Source organism: Dysidea avara, chromosome 4 (assembly GCF_963678975.1).
Source record: "Dysidea avara chromosome 4, odDysAvar1.4, whole genome shotgun sequence".
Classification (NCBI taxonomy): domain Eukaryota; kingdom Metazoa; phylum Porifera; class Demospongiae; order Dictyoceratida; family Dysideidae; genus Dysidea; species Dysidea avara.
In genome coordinates this window covers 39,528,951-39,552,481 of record NC_089275.1, presented here as the reverse complement: position 1 = coordinate 39,552,481, position 23,531 = coordinate 39,528,951, and the positions used below count along the sequence as shown (strand labels likewise).

The 23,531-nt window shown below is 37.3% G+C and overlaps 2 protein-coding genes across 2 annotated transcripts in view; one reads left to right on the top strand and one right to left on the bottom strand.

Annotated features, from left to right (window-relative positions):
• Positions 1-3,367: 3,367 nt before the first annotated feature.
• Positions 3,368-12,059, bottom strand: LOC136252096 (uncharacterized). The gene is made up of 11 exons (XM_066044462.1): positions 11,903-12,059; positions 11,716-11,796; positions 10,018-10,048; positions 9,904-9,974; positions 9,437-9,476; positions 8,446-8,524; positions 7,936-7,995; positions 6,971-7,042; positions 6,644-6,755; positions 3,581-3,677; positions 3,368-3,528 (listed from the first exon to the last, which is right to left on the bottom strand). The coding sequence occupies exons 1-11, from the start codon at positions 11,996-11,998 to the stop codon at positions 3,431-3,433; spliced, it is 837 nt and encodes a 278-aa protein (XP_065900534.1). The 5' UTR covers positions 11,999-12,059; the 3' UTR covers positions 3,368-3,430.
• The window catches only part of LOC136252092 (uncharacterized), a 14,967-nt gene continuing 3,429 nt past the window's right edge, over positions 11,994-23,531 (top strand). The window contains exons 1-7 of the mRNA XM_066044455.1: positions 11,994-12,134; positions 12,347-12,376; positions 12,569-12,847; positions 12,967-13,814; positions 14,775-14,918; positions 15,633-15,740; positions 20,857-20,892. Of these exons, the coding sequence (XP_065900527.1) occupies positions 12,361-12,376; positions 12,569-12,847; positions 12,967-13,814; positions 14,775-14,918; positions 15,633-15,740; positions 20,857-20,892 (1,431 nt within the window). The 5' untranslated portion in view covers positions 11,994-12,134; positions 12,347-12,360. The remainder of the gene's footprint in view (positions 12,135-12,346; positions 12,377-12,568; positions 12,848-12,966; positions 13,815-14,774; positions 14,919-15,632; positions 15,741-20,856; positions 20,893-23,531) is intronic.

Here is a 23,531-nt window from a genome sequence, read left to right as displayed (position 1 = left end):
AAGTTATGACCTTTATAATACCCATAAATTTTGGGTAATTTACCTACCCACAGGTAATTAACACCCTATAAGGGCAAGTAAATTCAAAGAATTTGTAGCTACACAAAGTAATCATAACTTAAACCAAATGATTCTTTCAACAAAACCTTCATTTTGGTATACGTTTTACCATGTTAATTAATGCCTAGGCCTGCGTCACATATTCCAGCATAACAAAAAGCATAATAGGAGTTCTATGCCACATAATGCTAGCATATTAGGTGGAGATTTCAAACTATGGAGCTTAGTTCCATGAAAATAGATTGATACTCCCTAATAGAGCAGTCAGTGCAAACTGAAAACTGATTGTATATAGTTCATTAGATGCATACTCTCTAATAGAACAGTCACTTTGTGATGAAATAGAGCATTCACTGATTAAGATATTTGTAAGAAATTAACCTAGGAGCATAATGCAAGCATAATTAGAACACCTGAGGAGCATAATAGGCAAAAATTCTGAAAGCAGTTTAGCAACATTTTGAGCATATTTGACTCGGGCCTATTAATGCCTTAGGGAGATGAAGACATAAATGATCAATTTTCTGTGCAAAAATGGCTACAGAGGTCAAATCTGTGATGACACTTAAAAATGCATTTCACAAGTACTAGAAACTAGTAGAATGTTTCATGGTTTTATAAGTGCACGGTTTTGATAATTTTGGGGACTAACAATATTATACTTTTAAAGCCATGCATGTTACTTTTCACATTTCACTAAATAGTAGTGCTGTGAACCTGCAGAGTTTATTAATGTCTGATTGTAAATTAGCAGACATTATGGTACCATGGTACTCAACATGTCTATGGAAGCCTTAGGGTGATACCAAAGTGACCATCAACATCCTGCCTTACAATAACAGTTATTACAATCACATATGTATTTACACATGCTTTGAGGGGGTAATTTATGGTTTACCAAGTGGGTGGGCAAAACCAGTTTAAGACAATACTGGTTGTTCCATACCAGTTCGCAACACTACTAAATAGCATGTTCACGTACACTTGTAAATATAATGCTGAACTGAAGCAAATGATATATTCCCAACAGGCTGGAAGGCCCCAACAATATTTTGAGTTGTCTCTCTAGGCCAAGTTCATCATCATAGATACAATAGCCAGTCAGCCGGTACAGTAGCAAGAAATATTCATACTTCACTTTTAATGTAAGACTTAAGCAGAATTAGTGCCTTTAGCCATGTATATGTGACCCGGTCTGCGAAAAGGGGTCTTATAGTCTTTCCAAATCATCAAGTTTGACTAATAACTCCTCATGTTTTCAACCTATCACTTCCATTACATCACGCCATGGTGCTACATTAGGGGTATAAGGAGACCAAATTTCAGGGTGATACCACATTCACAAGTCAAACTACAGGTTGCCAAGTACATGCAATTGAAAAGGCTTTAAGACTCCTTTTCACAGACCGAGTCACATATACAGGTGCCAAAGTTAACAGCAATAATTTAGCAATAACCATTACTCAGAGTACATTATTGGTACACTATCATTCTGTGTGCAATTTCATATTCTAATACAAAATAGCTTGTTCAACAATAATATGTCAAAAGTGGTGACAAAATCTTCTATATATTATAACTGCAACTTAGACAATTATAGTACTAGCCATCACAAGAGCTGATCACAACTTACAAGTGGTACAGTAAAGTAGAACAAAAATAGGCTTGAGCCAATTATGCTTTGAAATTGCCTATTATGCTTTTGAGCAGTGTTCAAAAATCCAGCTTATGCTCTCAAAATCAAGATTATGTTCGAGAGCTGACTGTTTTATTAGAGTATATGCATTTTCTGACTGCTGCATTAAAGTAAGTAACTGCTCTATTAGAGTATCTCGATCTTATTTCCATAAAGTGTGAATAATCAGTCAAGAAATAGTTACACTGCAAGGTTTTTGATATGAAATGCAGTAATAATGTGCAGTGTGTTCATGCTATGCAGTATTTTGGCACGTGCATTGCACATTTTAATTCCTGAAAATCATCCTATTATGCTCGAAATTACGCCGGTATAATTGGAGCAAGCCTAAACAGAAAATAATTTGTAAAATTCTAGATTAGTTTTACAATAGTAAATACAATGAAACCTCTATAATCCGACACTCATTGGGATAAGAAAATTGTGTCAGATTATCAAGGATGTTGGATTATTGAGGTAGTGTTACATAGAACAGACTTTGGTATACAAAACAATATCAGATTATAGAGATATTCTGAATTACAGAGGTGTCAGATTAGGGAGGTTTCAGTGTAGTAATACTACTAATGTATGTTAAGGAAAAGTATAGCATATGTTCCCAAGAATAGTCATACACATAATTATATCATAGTAATGAAATGTTGATTTTGAGTATTCAGAACTAGTATATACTCATGAATACTAGCATTAGTCTACAGCATGTGATGATACACACCTCATGTAAATATTCCTGACAAGCAAAAGTACATATTATTCCAGTCAACATCCTTCATGGAGTCACTGACATGTATCGTGTGAACTAATGAATGGGTCACATGATTTTATCAAGTACTTAAGTACCAATTTACTTTCCAAACAACATACCAAATAAGTATTGAAGTATTTGTTTTAGCCTAATGTTATCCTTTTGGATTTTCTAACTGTCCTTGAATCTTTGCAATCAGAGACAAAAAAAGAAAAAGAAACGTCAGACACCAGACATTTGCCTTACAAATATATAGGATAAATGTCCTAGCCATCAAAGGAGATTACCTATTTGGTTTATGGTTTTGACTGCTAAAATGCTAATCATATCTGTTCTTTGGTTGCTAGGAGATCTACATTGTTACAACCCAAGGGGGTGATCATGAATGTCCTTGGCCAATTAGCAGCAGCCATATAGCCCACAACAGCAGGGTGACCATTGTCCCCAAATATAGGCTATGCCAATTCACTGTTCACAGTCATTTTTATAACCATAGTTACAACTTACACCCTTTTCATATGGACACCCAAAAGTGGGTTCAACCCAGGTTGAATAACCCACATTCAACCCAGTTTCTGTTCACAAGCAATCATCACGTGATGGTATTCATTGAGTGATAATTGTCTTCTAAGCATTTTATGTATTCATTAAAAACCTCAACTTGCTTTTGAAACCATAAACTGAGTTCAACATATGAATGCATTAACCTGGGTTGAATGTGGGTTCAACCTGGTTTAAAGTGACCATATGAAAGGGGTATAAAGTGACCTGACCTACCATGCTCTACCGTGTCCATTCAAAACTACAAATGGTAGAGGACAGTATGGTGGGTCAACTGCAAAACGTTACATTTGTTTCTGGCAATATAATTTACCAGTCACTAAGCATCTCAGAAAAAACACATACATAAATAACTATGTCACATGTCACTAGCTGTTATACACAGAGTCATTGATATCAGGTATCTGTTTCAGTTGTAGTAGTGTAGATCTTGGAGTGTGTGTTGGTAATGGTAGTATATGATGAGCTGTAATGACATCACCTAATAATGATGATGTAATGATCACATGTATTACTACCTGTAGTAGTCAACTGGTCCACATGTTGTTCCATCTTCTTCATCACATCATCTTGAACATTCTCCATCTGCTTCAATCCTTCCTTCACCCTACTCTGCTACAGGGCCGGCAAATTGTTTCATAATGTACACAGAACAACAAATTCATTTGCTAACAAAAAATGAGCTGTTGGTACATAGATGCCATATAGTGGGAACTCAACCTTAGCAAATTGTGAATGTTCATATTTGGTAACTAGAAATGACATACAGTGAAACGTCACTAATTAGGTCTTTATAATAGAGCAAAATTGTGGCCTCAATACATATGAGGTCATATAAATACAGTTCAGCTGTGTTTGAGACCTACTATAGGTGGCCACTATAACAAGGTGGTCTTATTAAAGACATGGCCGATAAGTGAGGTTTCACTGTCCTACAATCTTTTATGAATGATTTCCATTTTCGCTGAATTTCCATCACGTGGGTTAGATGGTCAATCATTTAATGGATGTGAGAAGTAGCAAGCTATATAGCTAGGCAGTGACAACTCATGGACAAAATTCTAATAAACGTAACATCAGTCTGTATCAAGTGCTTTTCCCATGGAAAGAAGTTATGTATTTAACCTCATGTGTGACTGTTCTATTAGAGTATTTCTGCTAAATGTGCTAACTTTACAGTATACACTACAAAAACCGCACATGTTATGCCAACATTATACTCATTTCTTATTATGTCCCAAATATCTGCAGGAAAATCAATGCATCCCTATACACAAACGTGTGTACATAATATACAAGTACACAGAAAAATTTAGAATTTTCAACTAGAGTAGGGACCATAGCACATCGATAAAAAGTACTGAAACAAGCTGGAGTAGTGTACGATATTAAATCACAGTAAAACAATAAGAAGTGTTATATCCCTACTGTGCTCAAGACACCATAATGGAAATGCACAGTAGGGATATAACACTTCTTATTGTTTTACTGTGATTTAATATCGTGCACTACTCCAGCTTGTTTCAGTACTTTTTATCGATGTGCTATGGTCCCTACTGTAGTTGAAAATTCCAAATTTTCTGTGTATTTATTTAACTTTTTATGTAAATAATTATTATGACTGGTGAACCCACGCATACCGCATCTGAAATGGTGCCACGCGCCCTAATTATCGTCTGAAAAGTGAAGTATCCATTACACTTCGTTGTCAGCTATGTCCAACGCATTACGCAACATTTCGAATCAAGAACTGTTCTAAAAGCACCTCTGCAATCCACACATACCACATCTAAAATGGCACCACATGCCCTAATTATCGTCTGAAAAGTGAAGTATCCCATTACGCTTCGTTGTCAGCTATGTTCAATGCATTACGCAGCATTTCGAATCAAGAACTGTTTGAAAAGTACCTCTGCTATCAAAACAGCCACTATGAAAAATACGGACAATTTCTGTTACGAAGGGAAGCCATCACGTGCTACCGCCATATTGACACTTTTCGCTGTCAGCAAAGATGAATGGGACACAAAGGAGGACACTGATAAGTCCATGAAGAATGCACTGTACGTACTGCAGTATGCCTAAATGCACCTGTCGGGCTGAAGCGACATCGAATAGTGAAAAAATCAAGCCCATAGCCTTAGCCATTATCGAGTTACACTTGTCTGAAGGCATCAGTCAGTCAGTCACTAGAAAATTCCGTTAAATAATTTTAAATTCCGCAGCAACTTGCTGAAAGCGATTCAGGTCGATCTGAAAGCTTGTTTGGGCTTAGTTTTACCTAACCAATACTGCCTCATCATCATCAGGGAAAATTAAGGCTGTATTTTGGGTGATGCTATTTTCGTGGGCCACGCCTACTCCTTTGTGGTCCCTACTATACACTACTATCGTAGTGTATGATAGAATTCACACCTATAGCTCTCAAAGTTTAACGTTAGCTTGTATTTAGATCAAATAGCAGAGTTGACCCAGGTATAATTAATTTCCAAAGATTCAGTAACCCCATTCTGATTTTTCACACTACATTGTACTCGAAACATTAGGAAATTTCAGGTTTCCATAGATCCACCATGGAATGGTACTGAAGTTTTAGATTTAGCAGTTTCTTTCTTATATATAAACAACATCAATTAGTACAGTGACATTATTCTGACTGATAATTCAAGTATAAAAGATTCAGATAGTACTAACAAGGTACTCAAGTAAACACGACTGCTACTACTCTAATAGAACAGTCTTTGAACACTGTGTACACCACTGAATAAGAACCCATAATATTTGCTATGTTACCGTATAGCGGGAAATTTTCGAAAGGTTAAATATTCGAAAAATTCGAAAATAAAAATGTGTTTTCGAAAATATTTTTTCGAAAATAGTACATCCCGGCTTTGAAATGACAATCAAAGAAAGATGGTTAGGTATATATATGAATGATTTTTGCGAGTGCACGCATGCATATAGTTTCTACTAATATCAGTTAGCTATAGGCCTAATGTATTAGTCTATAGCTAGGCACTGGGGCACAAACAAGTAGCTAGCCATATAGCTATAGCTAGATACCATGCATGCGCGTGCATATGAGTGAGCACGAATGACGCCACGAGTCTTGAAGCCTATAAGAGCTCGAGAGACCAGAAATTACTAGGAAAGACTATAATTATCAGCAAACATCTATATAATATGAGCTGAAAAACGCCATGTACTTAGCTATGGCTCAATCCGCAGCTCGATCCGCAGGCCTCTGAGGCGAAGTCCGACAAGCAACATGGTTCAACCTATAAATTAAGGAAGACTCTAGGGTAGCTAGACGAGATTCTATCAAAGCTAGATTGGGCGTTTATCTAGCTATGCTGTACAATCAAAGCAGCCATATGTATGTGATGAACGCAACCATGCACTGTGAGTTTCCTCTGTGAATTAATTATCTACTGTGCGGCACAGTAAAGAGGCATTGTTTCGAAAATATTTTTTCGAATTTCCAATCAAGCACTCTTTTTCGAAAATTTAACCTTTCGAAAATTTCCCACTATACGGTATACACTAGTTACAGTTTTCAGTAGTAGCAATCCTACACTTACTAGTGTTTCCAATTGTTGGCTCACATGATCCATGTCCATTGTACCGACCAACGGATCATCATCAACACCAGTGACGGTGCTGTCATCTGATTGGATGGATTTGTGTAATGACCTGTTGTAAGCAGAAATAATGGGAAAGAGGTATGTGTGAATCTGAGTGGCTTTCTTCACTCTACACATAAGTGGTACAGATGTATGTATACACATGTATATGAGAATGACTACAGAAGACAAGTGGATGCTTTGAATGCATGCATGTAAACATGCACGTTTAAGTCAAGTACGTACAGTGCACAATGTACAGCAATCTAGAACTATACAACTCACTTCACTCTCTCGTCACAATCCTGTACAACTCCCTCCACACTTTGTTCCCATTCTCTCAACTCTTGTTCATACCTACCAGGACACAACTAAATAAACAATTAGATCCTATCAATCATATAATATCATGTGATGTATACAGGTATACAGGTATTTACTGTCTAAATAGCCTGTGTCTGACCATAACTCAGTTTGCTCAGACATAATGTCATAGCTATCAAAAGAAAATGGATGGAGCCTAAGGAATACAGTTTATCCGTTTGGTTTATGGCTTGTGCTGCTAATCATAACTATATACCACTTGGTTACTAGGAGACATTACATTCTTACAACCCAAGGGGGGTGGCCATGAATGTACTACCCACTCAATTAGCAATGTTAGCTCACAACAAGAGCAATGAATGATGTGAACAGTAGGTACCAGAGTTAATAACTATAATTCTTAGTTGAAATGTCCCACTCTGTCCTACCATGACTGATCAAGCCTACACATGACAGGACATTATGACCAGTCTACTGTAAAATGTTATATTTGTCTCTGTATACAGCCCTGCAACAGTTGTTATACCTTCAGCTTGAATACTTTATAGGCCTATACTCATTATTGATACTTGGAACTATTTACAACGAAAACAGTAATTGCAAATTAATGTGTCGATCATTGAGAAGCATTTTACACTTTACTATGCATCTCCTGCAAAGTGAAGTAATTTGCCAACAGATATGTATTGTATAAATTTCAAAATCAGCCCACAGTATTGAGCATACATAAATTAATTCTGAAGATGCTCATCTTATGAGACAGAAGGAAAAGCAACCTTGGACTTAATAATGGACAGCTTGCGGCCATCTGCTGTCACCATCCTATGACTTTGGGGACACAAATACTAAATAGCTTAAGAGATGATCAATGATACATAGCTGTCTTAACTGAAGAGATGATCAACAGTACATAACTGACAACTCACTGTTGAATGAGTCTCTTCTCCTCTTCAACTTTACTGGTTAGTCTTGACGAAACAAATGGTCTACAGTAGTAGCAGTAACAGTAATGGTGAACACTTTCAAATTGTACAAACAACATACACCACAAAGGAACAGTATATCCATCTATACAAAAATTAAGCCACTTCCTATATCAATGATTCTGGACCGGGCAATTAAAAAACCTCAATAAGGACTGGGTGTCTATTTTATAGTGTACACCAGGCACAGGGTGGCAAAGAATAAAGAATGCTTCAACTTTCAGTTTGGGATATCCACTTGCAACAGTGAAACATGAGGTGAAGCATGTATGTATACCAGTATCTGGGTTGTCTAGTATTCAACACATTAATCTGATGTTTAACAGAATTTTGAACACTCCAGGGGCTGAGGTGTGTATACCTTAGGCAGAGTCAGGCTTGGGATGAAGTATGTACCAGGTGTATAATTGAGCTCATGTGTGTATTACAGCTGGTACAACAACACACACTAACCTATTTGGTAGAGTCAACACTTCAGTCATATCATGGTTACTAAACATTGTCTCCACCACTTGTCGTAGTTTACTGTGTACTACAATGAAGTCAAACGACAACAGTATCCTAATAGTACACATAGGCTGGTGTAGTATATTATCCTAACATTAGATACAGCAGTACAGTGACTCCTGGACACCATTGGACCAACCAAAAGGTAAACAAACCCTCATTTTACAGGTCAGCTTGCAGTGTTGGGCATAATGCATTACTTTTGTAGCGCGTTACGTAATATTATTACTTAATGTAGTAACGAAGTAATATAACACACTACATGTCTTATTCTAGTAATATCTAACGGATAGTTAGTTTACATAAGTAATGCATTACTAAAGTAGCACATTACTACTCGTTATTGTAATATTATTACCTAATGAAGTACCTTTATACATTGTGTAATATGTAATATAACATATTACTAGTTACTTTTAAACTGAAGTAATATGGTGTTTAATCAAGTGGCAGTAACGAGTAATAAGTAATATATTACTTTTTAAAAGTAGTGGCCCAACACTGACAGTTTGACAGCTAACATGTAATCATGTATTTACTAAGGAAGTTAAAACACAATGAGGCCTACATGTAGCTATGTAAAGGTCTATACGGGTGTCTTAGTTTTTACTTTTTAGCATCCATTTAACAGGTTCTACTGTACATTAACAGCTGTATCTGTGTAACGAAGTAGGTAAGTATATATCAAAGCATTTTTAAGTGGCGTCATAGCACTACTAAATGTTTAGGCGGGTGACATGTGTGACATGAGTTGTCAAGAAAAATAGGGAGCCAGGTGAACACAACCAACAAAGCAACACAGAAGCAAAACAATATACAATAAAATTAGTTCACTAGTTTAGAGCAATACAGACAAGCACCACACAGACACTTCTACATCAAACACTTATTAGTGCTAGTGGATTAGACAGGTATCAGAACAGTCAGGCTTCCTTACCCTCCACTTCCTGTAGGTGTGGTTGAGTTGACAGGACCACCTGTGGACAAGTCACAGCATACAGTGCATATGTATTGCGTAATGATAGTACAAACAATCATGTTTTGTATGGTAAACATGCACATAGAATAGTGCCAATGTACCTCATGGGGTAATATCACAAAATGTGAAATGTAGACCTACACTACTACACAGACTTTATGCAATACACATTTACATTAAAAGACAGACAGACAGACACACACACATTAATCATTGGCCACTTTTTGAACAATTCTAGTTAGGTAGGATGAACTTACTGTACATTTCCAATGGAAAGGCCATTGCTTAGCCCACCAAAAAAAATTCAACACAGCCATCCAAACTGCAACCCTTATTTCTAGCCAGAAATATTAGGAACACATGATCGCTAGTAGCTTTAAGAGTTAAAGATGGACAGACACATACTTCACTACACACTACAGTACCTCAGATAACATCTTTGTTATGCTACTCTTTTCATGTTTGATCATCTTATGAGAAAGAGTAGTTGCATCACCTGACATCACATGATCACAACAAGCATTACATGATCTCCTTACCTTCTATTCCACTCATTGACATCGAGTTAGCCTGTAACAATAATCAATATACAGTATACAATATAGTGCATAAAACGGATCCTGTCTAAGACAGTCATCTTTGGACCAACTATCTTGGCCATAATAAACAGAGTACAAGTTGACCCTTTTAGAGAGGTGGACTTATAAACAAACAGCCACTAAGACTCTGCTACAACACATTATGGTAAATAATTACTGACTATATATATATATAAACAAAATAATTTAGGTACAACCCTGTACAGTGTAGTTTCAAGTAACAGACAATTAGTATATCGGAAGCACTCTAGTGTGACATTTTAAATACCACAGCTAAGGATTGGTTTTGTTTTGTGAGCATGGTAAATAATTTACCCTATAGCAACCTTACTACTTCAGAATCCCAACCTCCATCACTGTTGAGTGTTGAAGGCTTCAGTTTGCAAAAATCCCTTAGTGATTCCCTTAACAATTACATTAGTTACTATGCTCTGAAAATCTAACCCCAGTCTGTCTTGTGATGGATATTCAATTGGATACTGGACTCAAACTTTTTTTTTTGTTTTCTTGCCTTTTATAGCCAGACATAACCATAAAATTATTTTAAAAATCAACACCATTCACCACAAGGCATACAAAACTTGCACATTATTCACAAAAATACAATATTAAAACCTCAGTGTAGTTCACTATCAAAAATAGCTTGCCTACCACTAGCAATGACACTAGCACTGTCCGTTTTCTCACAGAGTTTGGTGCATGATGTTTATAAATAGCAATAAGTCAAGGGGGTGGCACTCCAATATATCCTGTACTCTGAGCTTCGTCCTCGGTCAAAGTGGTCAAACTCGAAAAATAAGCCTTGACCTTTGACTTTTACTAAAAATTGTGCTTGACTCTTCACCAAATTGCAGTATATTTTAGTAAAATTACGTTCACGTTGCTATTCTAAAAGTATTAATCGTGGTATACGCTTTACAAAATCGCGCTTGTCCTTTGACCAGCTACAAAATTTTAGGCTGAGTTTTGACTTTCACTTTGATCGAGGATGAAGATCAGAGTACAGGATATATTGGAGTGCCACCCCCTTGAGAAGTGCACAGTATTCAGTTAGCCTGAGAAATGTTTCTCATTGCATGCATACTATCTAACAGGCAGGTAAGGCTGCGTCTTTGTGAAAAACTACATGTAGTGTACACAAGAATTCATTATAACATATAGACCATAAAAACTAGACTACAGCTAGCTCCAAAACGCAAGACAAGACACTGAGTGTGTGCAATACAAAGCAGTGATCCTAAAGCTAATCACTTTTACTGGTTTAAAAAGCTGTTTGAGTAAACTTCATGTTAGTCCACTAATCCAGTCACACACCCTCTGTCTTGCTGACATGTTAGACGACTAATGGTGTAAAAGTCATGTAGTTCTAACTGCCGATGCTTCTCTGGAGATGGCCTGGCTTCAGGCTCTAAAAGTTTTAAATTATCAGCTTTTGTCCAGCACTTATACTATCTGTGCAGGAGGTGGTGGCAAGGGCATAACATCTAACCCAGGGAAAGTTATCTAACATGTGATTTTCTAATTTCTAACTAAAGTGCATGCCCCACCAAGGAGTGAGGCAGCCATGCATATGCAATACAATGTTTGTGCTACTTGCATGGTAAAAATTTCAAGTTCTACACATCCCTCACAACTTACACTGGTGTCAGTGCTCCTGTTCAAGTCTTCCTCTATTCTGGGTAGTCTTCTGAAGATGAAGCCATTATCATCTTCTTCTGTCTACAGTACAGAAAACATACAGCTGTGTTAGTAAAATTCTTTCCAAAGCCCTCAGCACACAAAGCAGCAGCTACAAGGCGAACACAAAACAAAGAACTGAACTAACATAATAGCTCCTTCTTCTTTTAGCTTTTCTTTCTCGCTTTCCATCCGCCCTTCCCGCCTCCATCTTCGTTAATAAAGCGCGTAAATATTTATTCATATGTCGAGGCGCTTAACAAATTTTGGTACCCCGGTAGTTTTCTCTCCAAACTTGAAACTTCACTCGAAACTTTAAGTAACGGTACTGGTGGACCTGATGGATTACAACAACACGTGAACACACACAGATGATAGAGGTATGTGTATATCACAATAGAGATGCACACAGTTTTGTACTGTAGCTTTATCCTGCGCGCTAAAAGCTGTAGCTAGCTTGAGACTTTGTTTTACATACACTATCACCTTGTGCGTGTACAATAATTACTGTGGTTACGATGTGTGTAGTGTACAATTGTAATTTGTATGGGCTCAGTTTGACTACACACATACATGTGTTTCCTTGATGTAGAACATCACTAAACAATGGCTGGATTGCAAGGTAAAAGTTGTGTTGTGTAGGTACAGTGTGTAGTGTGTACACATATGTGTATATGTACATGTGTTATTCTTGTGTGGCCAGACTACATTTTCCTGTCATAGGAAAGGTCTGGCTTTCTGTATATGGTGTATGTGTAAACCAGCAAACTTGTGTATGTGCAAATACTTGACAGTTCTTTCCTTCGTGTGTCAGGTAAACCACTTTTACGGGAACTGAGCAACGATGTGGTACCATTGGTTGGAAGCAAGTGGTACTCCCTGGGGGTACAATTATTGGATGAACAAGATGTTAAACTCTTGACAACCCTTGAGTCAGATTTCCGTGGTGATGCTGAGACCTGCTGTACCAAAATGTTAGAGCGGTGGCTAGATATAGTGGCGTCTGCTAACTGGGAGCTTTTGATTGCAGGATTGAGGTCGCCCGGTGTAAAGTTACATAAGCTAGCAAATGAGCTGACAACAAAATTAGGAGGTGTGTATACATCCGCATTTGTGTGTGTGTACGTACAACACTTTGCACACACACACACATACACACACTTATCATACTTCCTATGTCACCTTCAACGTGCTTATTTAATTTCTTTTCAGGCACTCTAACTGAACAAATGAGCACTCGATACAGTGACCAGTCACTCAACTTGTTGCCTAGTCGCAGCCAACCATCTTCACCTCGTTATAATTCCTTGTCACCAACACAGTCGCCACACCCTCATTTTGAAATCTCCGATGAACACGCAGTTCCAGACAAACACAGTGCTGAGTTTGGCTATCTGGTTTCTACTGTATCTGAAATAATCCAAAATGAAATAAATAGTCGTAATCATTGTCAAAGCCTTGAGAGCGTAAAGCGTGCTCTTTGTCAAGTCACAGTACATTCTATGTCATCAAAACCATTATTCTCTAATGAACAAATTGTACAGATAAAAAAATCCAAGGACATGTTTGAATTGACTGAACAGTGTCGCACACATTGGACCTGGAGCAAATACTCCTTGTTGAAACTGGTTATAAAAAAATCTGGTTGTCCGACTGCCAAATCTGAACTTTCAAAATTTCAGCGAAAGGTTCATGCAATGCAGAGACTAAAAGACCTGGGAACTGAATGGCTTCAGAAGACAAACAAATATCCTGATGATTATGAAAGAATGGCAGTGATTGTTGATGAAGATTATGACGATATTACTGTTGAACAATTTGAAGAGGTTGAGAAATTTATTTCTAAAATAACTCAGCTACCTGTGTCAGCAATGCAGCTAGACCGTGTTGGTGAAACTAACTCGGTTTTTTTGGAATGGGGGATCCCTGCCGAAGCTGTACGTTTTGTTGTTATGCTGGCGTACCAGAACAAGGAACTGTTTTTACAACGATCATTTTTGCTCTTGAGAATCGCAGGGATGGATGTACTGAACCTTTGTGTGCCACCACCGTACCCTAAGGTTTGTTAGAGTTCCTGTGTCATTGTTAACATGTCACAACTACATAGTTCATACAGTTTATGCCACTGAAGTATGTAGAGCCCAACATTACACATGTCTATATGCACCTGCGTTATTCATGTTTAAGTGAGTCATAAGTTGGAAATTGTCATCCATTATTGAATTCTAAGAAATTCTGTAGACTCTTGACGGTTTCCCCTTACATGTGACCTACGTAATAAATGTATATTGATTAGCCAAATGCTAAAAATATGGTGTGTGTGTGTGTGTGTGTGTGTGTGTGTGTGTGTGTGTGTGTGTGTGTGTGTGTGTGTGTGTGTGTGTGTGTGTGTGTGTGTGTGTGTGTGTGCTCATGCATGTGTGTACATACCATACATTTGTATGTTTTTATATGCATTCATGTGGTAATGGCAACTGGCTTGTCCACAGCTACAACTCCAGTACAGTCAGGACTAGTTAAACTGGTATGTACAAAACAAGTTGAACTGGTATGTACAAACTACTCAACTGGTATGGGGTTCCTCCTGAAAAATGTGCACTCATTCATGATAGTCATCCATAATCCCATGAAGACTTTTGTATTGACCCTTGAAATGAGGACACTTGTCCATTTGTATTAGTGTACATATATTTAGATCCATGAAATCATTACAGATATTACAACTCGGTCTTAAACTGTCTGGATTATAGGGATACATGCCATACCGTACATACTGCATACATTCCATGCTGCAAACCTGCTGTTATTGGCAAGTATGTTCCAAGCATTGGAAAGTTTACTTAGTGGTCCAGTGGGTAGGCATGACCATAACCATGTCTATACCAAAGAATTTGTAGTCATCCAAATTTATGTGAATTTGTGTTCATTGCTCACATTTGCGCTGTATGCGTACTCATCATAGGATTTATGTACAACAAGATGACAATATGTGATGTATAATTGTATAATGTTGTTTGTAGACTGTCAGGACAGACAGCAGAGAGAAAAATGATTCTATCCATCAACTGAAGCAGGAAAATGACAAGTTGAAAGCTGAACTTGAAATCAAGGAGAAAGAGATTGACTCTCTTAACGAACAATTCAGAGCAATAGAGGAGAGAAGGGTACCGTGTTTGTGTGTACCATATCCATTGTATGTACTGCATAAGTACTGTGTATCCCTCATCCTTGGCTGATTAGCTAAATGTCCTGGCTTTATTTCTTTCCCAACATTTTTGACCCAGTCTTGAAACAAGTAGGACCTTTATTTGAAACCTGGTGTTAGACACCTGGCATTTAATCGAACGCTTCTCATAACTGAATGCAATTATTGTGTGCAACATGCTACTACGGTACCACTCAAACACAACACAACATTGTCTTGCGAGAGTGTGAGCAATTAAAACCTCGCCAATTGCGTTCATCCCATTTCATTTGGGATGAATATACTCAATAACAAAATGGGTGCCACGCCCTTTAATTAGCAGGCTTTTTAATCGCTCACACTCTTGCATTATGACATTGTGTTTGAGCTTGACCAGTACTGTATATACAGAGTGCAAACTGGTACATATTTTAACACCAGATGGCCACAGTGAGATGAGAGATGGGCTCATTGTAATTACAAGATTTAAAGAATCGTGTGTTCATTTGAAACTCACTAGACACACTTTAGAAACTTTCAGAAAGTTGTCAGGAAATTCAAGGCTGGGTGGTTGAATAAAATACCATAAGATTTAATGTCTGCGAAATGTGTTTCTCATATAGGAATATTAAAACATATACATTACCTATACATCGTTCATTGATGAACTCAACTATGTAAGTGTTACTTGTAGGGGTCAGCAATGAGTGATGATATGTACCTAGATGTGTCTGTACATGATGAACAAGAATTGATGTCTTACAGCCATAAGTTCAAAAGGGATTTGGCAAGTTTAGGAAAGGTGCTATACTTGTTACTGTGATACTGTACTATATGCTAATGTTTTGGGTTATCGGTTACTGGCATTGGTACCTGCCCTACATGCAGGGACCACATTATAACAACCAAGCATTAAACATGCCATTCATGCCCTACAGCATGCATGGTGATATCATTTTTAATACCACCATCTCGCACACTATACCAGAATGATGGGAAGCATGCAGGTACTCTTGAACCTGCAGAATTGCAGTAGCTAAGCTAAAACTACTGTAGTAGTGTGTATGGTTATAACACACAGATGTAAACAATGAGTAGTACCTGTCATATTATGCAGGCAAGAGTACATAATAATAAAAGAGGGAGGAGAGTGTCTAACTCTCAATATAATCCATACAAACACACTGTGCTCAAACCCTCCTACTTCAATCCATAAAACTTCTAGTAATAAATCAATACCTTTAAGTGAACAGAAGGCTGTTGATATTTCCTAATTGAAGCAGTAGAAGTGCTACAACCTCCTTCATAGAGCAAGCCATTTGTCACCTTTGGTGGCTATAGTTGATTGCGCAAGGTCTGAGTGCAGTAAGTTTGGTGAATCCACTGAAGTTAGACACTCTCCTCCCTACTATGTACTCTTGATGCAGGCTATACATGTAGCATCATTTGATAATGTATTGACCACAAAATTAAGACATTAATTTATTGGTACCTGCCCTACAATGCAGAAATTTCCTATACCACATAGGAACTGTATTATGTGGTGTTAGTATAGTACCTGTCATGTAGGCCATACATATATGACATTTAACTTACTCTGATATTATACTCAAACGTAACATCACATCGCTCGATTGCGAGTGATTAAAAAAATACGAAACGGGATGAATACTTGTGAAGGAAACGGGTGTCACACCCTTTAATTAGCAAGTTTTTAATCACTTGGAATCGAACGAGTACGACATTACGTTTGAGCAGTACTGTACTGGTAACAAAAAGAACTACATGATGTTACATGCCTACGGTGCAGGCTGAGCTTTGTAAGTTAACAATACTATACTCCCTAATGTTCCCTTTACTACACTACAACCTATACCTATTGTCATCACTTCTAACCTCCATGATCCCTACATTTACAGCACTACTATACTGTATGATATTTTGAGACTGACTATTATCACCCATTGTCATCACCTTTGTACAACTACTACTAATTATTATCAACCAATACAATGGAATCTGTTAATCAGGACACTTGAAAATGAGGACACCTGCATAATCTGGACACTTGTAAATTGGTAATGGTCCTAAAGTATCTCTTGGTATGTAAACTGACCTGGAAAAGAAAAAAAGCGGTACAACTGAGATTTGAATTCACACCCTACCAGTTTCAAGCCTCACGCTATACCACTTGGACTAAATGTCACTTGTGGTTACACTGTCTTTTAAAAAGGCATTCTTAAGTTGAATGGAATATTTGTGGTTTGCATGCGGTTTACAGAAGAATTCAAGCAAATTTTTGTCTACACCCTTGCACTAAACGCACTGTAAATGACGAAAGACGGCATATTCCTAGATGGTGAGCACTTTGTTTGGTGCCAAAATCACTTTGATATGTACAGCAACTGGTGTGAAGAATGCATAAACTCAAATGGAATGTAGACAGACAGACGGTCAGATGGCTTTTCAGCTAGATATACAGTGGAGAGTTGGTTATTAGAATGTCAATTGAACAAAAAGTTAATTATCCAAACCCAAAATGACTGTTCATTAGAGTATTTCTCATCAGTTGGATGTCGTAGAGTATATGTGAACAGAACATAAATGAATGACTGTTGATTTATACTTATCAAAGTACTGTTTAAGTAGGGATCTCCCCAAAAATGGCATGCACCTAACATGCTACCTTTAAAATCATCCTAGAGACATCTTACATGACAAATAAATTACCTTTACAGAATAATATTGATCCATTTAACATCAAATACTACATTAAAAACAAGAAAACACTTACAGGTAGCCAAATGTAGAATTATAAAAAACCACCGAAACTCAAATTTTTGTCTACCTACCTTACCACAGTTGCGAGGCTGGAAGCGAAACGAACCAATGCACGGCCACCATTTTATGCCACAATTACACACAAACTCACCAGTGGGATGTGTCGTTTGGGGTTTCAATATGTTTGTGCCCTCTACACCTTTTCTTTCCTTTTATCCTTAATGAGACTGGTCGTTGTCTTCTTCATGCAATGAAACCATATCGAGGTTTTAATTTTTCCTATCAACACTTTCCTTGAGTAGCATATTTAGATGACCACAAAACTATTTAAACCACTTATGCTTGGTAGGTACCTGTAACTTCATAGGTTTGAGACCACACCCATTAAACAATCTTGGTTGATTAGTAAAGATCGAGCACGGAGACCACACCTCTTAACTATCTATTTACTCAATCACAGTGACCACACACCCTTATAATCGATCTAGCTGTATTTACTGTATCATGCTAGCACAGTGAAATACGATGTAGTGACATGCCCCCTGGTAGGAAAGGGTGACTTGAGATACTCTGATTCAGCAGTCACCCTAATAGAACAGTCACACTTGTATACAAAAAACCAAACAAACTAAAAAATGGAGTAGGGATCCAAGTAACAAAAGGTTGTGAGACAAGAGATAAATGATGGTATTACAGCATAGCTCGGTGGGAAAATCCCAACTTTGTCATTGAGCAAAATAATTGTTATAACATGCCAGTATAGGGATTTTCCCACCAAGCTATGCTATAATACCATCATTCATCTGTTGTTTACTATTTTTATAGTGGCTCTAATATATATTTCATTGTGTTGTGCAGTAAAAGGAACAGCCGATTAAAGATATAGCCTCTAGGTACATGATGTAGAACTACTATTGCATTTTTCCTTACTGAGAGTAATACTACAGGATAGTCTACTTCCTAACCCAGAGTTTAGCAGGTAACTCCTTAGGACTACGGATTCACATAGTAGCTGCGGCATTTATTCAGGAGCGGTCATTAAGGACACAGTGTGGCCATTATTTAAATTTGGCGACTATTAAAGGTGCAGTGTTTAACCAATTTTGGGAAAAGCATGCTGGGTGTATTTTAAACGTCTTGAAGAAGTAGCTTGGTGTTCATGTGGCCCTGATGTATGCTATACAGAGTATATTACAACGCAACACAAGTACGAAATGTGATTGTATGTACTTGCTGTCTATATTTTTCCTACATGGTTACTACAGCATTTCAAATTTTCTTTCTTCGTGTGAAATGTATCCAGTCATCTTCAGGCAGAGAATTTTTGACCTCTCTTGAAAGTTGGCCATGGAACCATTGGCCATTGGTTTTTATATAATGGTGGCCATTAATACAGGTTCCACTGTACTTCCCTCGTATTCATTTGTGGATTAAAGCATTATGTGTCATCACAGAACACAGCCAATGTACAGACTTTTAGCATATAGGCAGATATTTTCTTTTACTCTGAACACAAAGTAGTGACAATAAAATGATCCCGTATACAATTACTCTAATGGAGCATAGTGTCAGCATACACTTACAATAATATACACTTGGTGTAAAAACACTCTAATAAAACAGTCACTTTTGTTGTTCAAAATAATCAACAATTTGAGGTCTTACATATCTACCTGATTGTCAGTTGAATATTATTTTTAGCTTTTACTTCTTGTGAAGTTATTGGACTGTTTTATTTCTTGGTAGGCAAGCCTCAGGCAAGTTTGGGGACTATTAAGTAATAGTTAGACTTCAGACCACAGGGGTCTAAGTAATTTAGTAACCTGATGGCCCTGTGTCATGGCGCCTGAGCGAAGTGAAGGCGCTACTACAGGGCCTGAGGGTTACTAAATTACTTAGACCCCTGTGGTCTGAAATCTAAGTTATTTAGACCCTTTATGTAGTTGTTGTACCTTAACATTGTTGACAGCTGCTTGTGACAGAGAAATGTAGCGTTCATTAGTAGAAACAAGCCATTACTCCACCCGTAACTGTTTAAAATTAATTTTCAGGTGGCGATGCGTTGCCAACGCTACCAGTCGGGTGCGCGTAATAAACATGAAAAGGGTCTAAGTAAACATGAAAAGGGTCTAAGTAACTTAGACACCTCCAAAATCCACGAAATTCACCACAAAAAGGGTCTAAATAGAATTAAACCAGCTGGACATTTCAGTTTAACAGGACTGTTTCAGACACACCCCAAGCTTAGCACTGCATATTTTCTCAGATATACTGTTGCTTAGTAATTCATGTTTCTATTCTCATAATTCAGCACAGTTGCTATCTAGCAAAAATATTTTGTCTGTCGAACTAAACCCAATGCTTAACTGTTAAACTACTAGTAGGGATAGTGGCACACTTCACTCACAGGCTCTAAATCCCTCTTGAATAAAAACCTTAGTATGCTATACAAATATTATGGAAAGCAAAGCATAAATGTTGGCCTAACACTCTAATTAAACAGTCAGTTTTTGCCATACAAGGATTGAGATAACAAAGGATCATAAAAACTTGATTCTTATGTTAACATATTGATCATTACCCCTGAACTCTCTTTATCAACTTTGTCAAGTAAACATCTGTAGTAAGTGTAGTTTATTTCTCTTTTAATGTTGTATGTCTCTCTGATTACATTTTAAATATCATATCATGTTTCAGGTCAAATAGGTGTTTGTAGTTGTAGTAATACATAAGTCACAAGAACATCAAATGGTGTCCTTGTTATCAAGGTGTGCTCATTTTCCATGTTGGATATATTAAGCCAGTTAGCAGCAACTTTTAGGGTCTTAACTAAGTCTGGACTGTGCAGGTCTCCACGTTTTCAAGTGTCTGAAATATTCCACTGTATATCTCATACCCTCATACTAATGAGCTTTACATACATGACTGCAATCAAATGCACATGTTTGCGTTATGTGAAACTTGTGTATTGTGGACCAATAACAATTATCCAAGTCAGCTTACATACTAAGGGATACTTTTGGACCATTACCAAGTGTCCAGATTATGTAGGTGTCCTCATTTTCACGTGTCCACATTATCACATCACTGTGTGTGCTGTGTTTGTTACGTATAATGTATGTGTTCTATGTGTGTAGGATCATGGATATGATTCAATGCCATTTTTCAACAAGGTACGTACGTGTGTAATGTACAGTTACCATAAACACTTAATATGTACACTTCATGTTTAGAGTTCACTGTACTTATGGTTAACCCATAATACTTGATTTGCCAGCTACAGTTGTGGGTGGGTTAATGTACTTAACTTGGTGTAAGGTTTACACTCACAAACAAGTGATTTAATCAGACCACTTTATTAATAAAACCACTTGTGAATAACACTTACCCATGATACTGCAAAACAACTCAGAAAATATGAACACGTTCATGCTACCATCTATGTACTTATATCCGACAAACACAAACCGATTGAAGTACATACTTTCTAATGAGTGTCAGGACCCCTTATAATATGTATGTAATTGTTACCTTATAAAGTCAATAGCAAAACTTGTATAGTAGCTTGTATGTGTAAGCAAGGGGTCATGAAGGATGTTCGATGGTTTTGGCTATCACTTTTCAATTTCAATGGTGAAATTTTTTGCTTTAGGAAACCACAAAAGTCATTGCTTGTCAGTTATGCAGATAATATCTGAAATTTCAGCATTTTCTATGTTTCAAATTTCAGTACTTTGATCAACAATATTTCACGAAGCGAGACTAACCTCTCCCGTGTAAGTCCCAATGTTGACATTCAGTTAGTGTGGGGACTAGAGGAGGTACAACACACTCTAGATTTGTATAGAACTATTAAAAAGCAACTTTACTACAGTAGATGCCAATTGAAAGTTTTTCAGCATAATGTGAACCCCATTGAACTCCAGTGGTTTGATATTGGGTATACAGAAGAGTTTGCCACACAAAATGGGAGGACAAACACAACAATGGAAGAGAATAGCACTGGAAATTGTATTCCAGGTCTCCCATTATCCTGTAAAGCCAGATTAAGCATAAGTTTAGAAGTATAGCATTTAATGTGTGTCGTACTTCCTCTGATATGGGCCGAACCTATTACTCACATCGGGAGTGTATAAACAGTGGAATGGACTACTGGAATGGAATACTGGAATGGTGGAATGGAATTTTATTAAGTTCAGTATCAGTTTTTACATTTAAATAAGTACAACTCCTCCCCTTAAGTAAACAAATAAATAGGATTCCCCTTGAAGTCAACTGTTTTAGCATAATTCACCTCACCATAGATAAGGTTTACCAATGTAATGTACTGTAAAGTCAGTTATGAACATGCACAATAGCAGTTTATTGGGAATACCGAGAAGACTCCTGACTTAACTTTTCTTCCCAAATAATAAAAAGTTAGCTAGCTAGCTGATTACATGAATGCATTGTAAAGTACATTCACTGTATAATGAAGTATTCATTTATTTATTATCAACTTTACCAGTTAGGCACTGGAGGGCGAACACAGAAGGCAGAGCCTGTATGAGGTGTTTACCACTAACCTAGGAACCTAAGCGAAAATCTTTGGGTAAAGTGAAACAGGACTATCTTGTAACTGTTTATAATGAGAAAATTTTAGCCAAATTTCATTGTGGCAGTGCCACATTGCACACTTCATTAAGACAGTTAGTTTCAGACAAGTAATAAAGTATTAAGTTATAAGTCATATACAAGTGTTTTGGTGAGGAAAAGTACTAAATGAGCTGACTTCAAGGGGGATCCTATTTATTTGCTTACGTAATGGAGGACTTGTACTTATTTGGATGTAAAAAACAATGTTAAACTTTTAAAAATTCCATTCCAGTATTCCACCGTTCCAGTAGTCCATTCCACTGTTTATACACTCCCACTCACATCATCAGGTTAGGTCCAGTAAACCAAATCACCACATTACCACAATGGGTAGTGTCTAATCACTGGACTGGAATACTGGAATGGACTACTGGACTGACATTTTTTTTTTGTTTTAAGGGTGGGATTACTGTACATTTGAGTAACTTGTGACAACATGTCAGTACTGAGTGGTGAATATGATATCTTAATCCTAAAAAATAGCTCTGCTAAGCCAATTAAATGCATGTATATTCACTGCTATTCTATTGTATAGCAGATATATATACCCAAAAATGTTTCTCTCACTGTTAGGCGCACATGATTATTGTGATACAACTTTCTATAACATGCATGGTGTGTGGGGTGTGTAGGGTGTGGTGTGGTGGGGTGTATGTGTGTGTGAACACACAAACATAACTGGTTATTACTGGAATGAAATGTCTGCATTCTGTAAGTTATAGTTAAAGCACTGCCACACACGTGTGTATAGAAAATACAGTGTGAGGGGGCGTGTCAAGAGGCTAATATACAGCACAAGGTGAAGCCAAGTACTGTATTTGCCTCGAGACACCCCCCGGGTGCCTAACAGTGAGAGAAACATTTTTGGGTATACACACGTCAGTATCTGCTATACAGTACAGTAGCAGTGAATAAAATGCATTTAATTGAATCCATTTGGCTTATCACAGCCACTTTTTATGATTAAAGTATCATATTCACCACTCAGTGCTGAAATGCTGTATAAGTCACCCAAATGTACAGTAACCCCACCCTTAAAAATGTGTAAACCCAAAAAAATGCCGGTCCAGTACTCCATTCCAGTATTCCAGTCCAGTAGTCCAGCCAGTAATTAGACACTACCACCACAATGGGTACCCTAGGTGTACTCATTATATGGTAATGAAATTCTATCTCA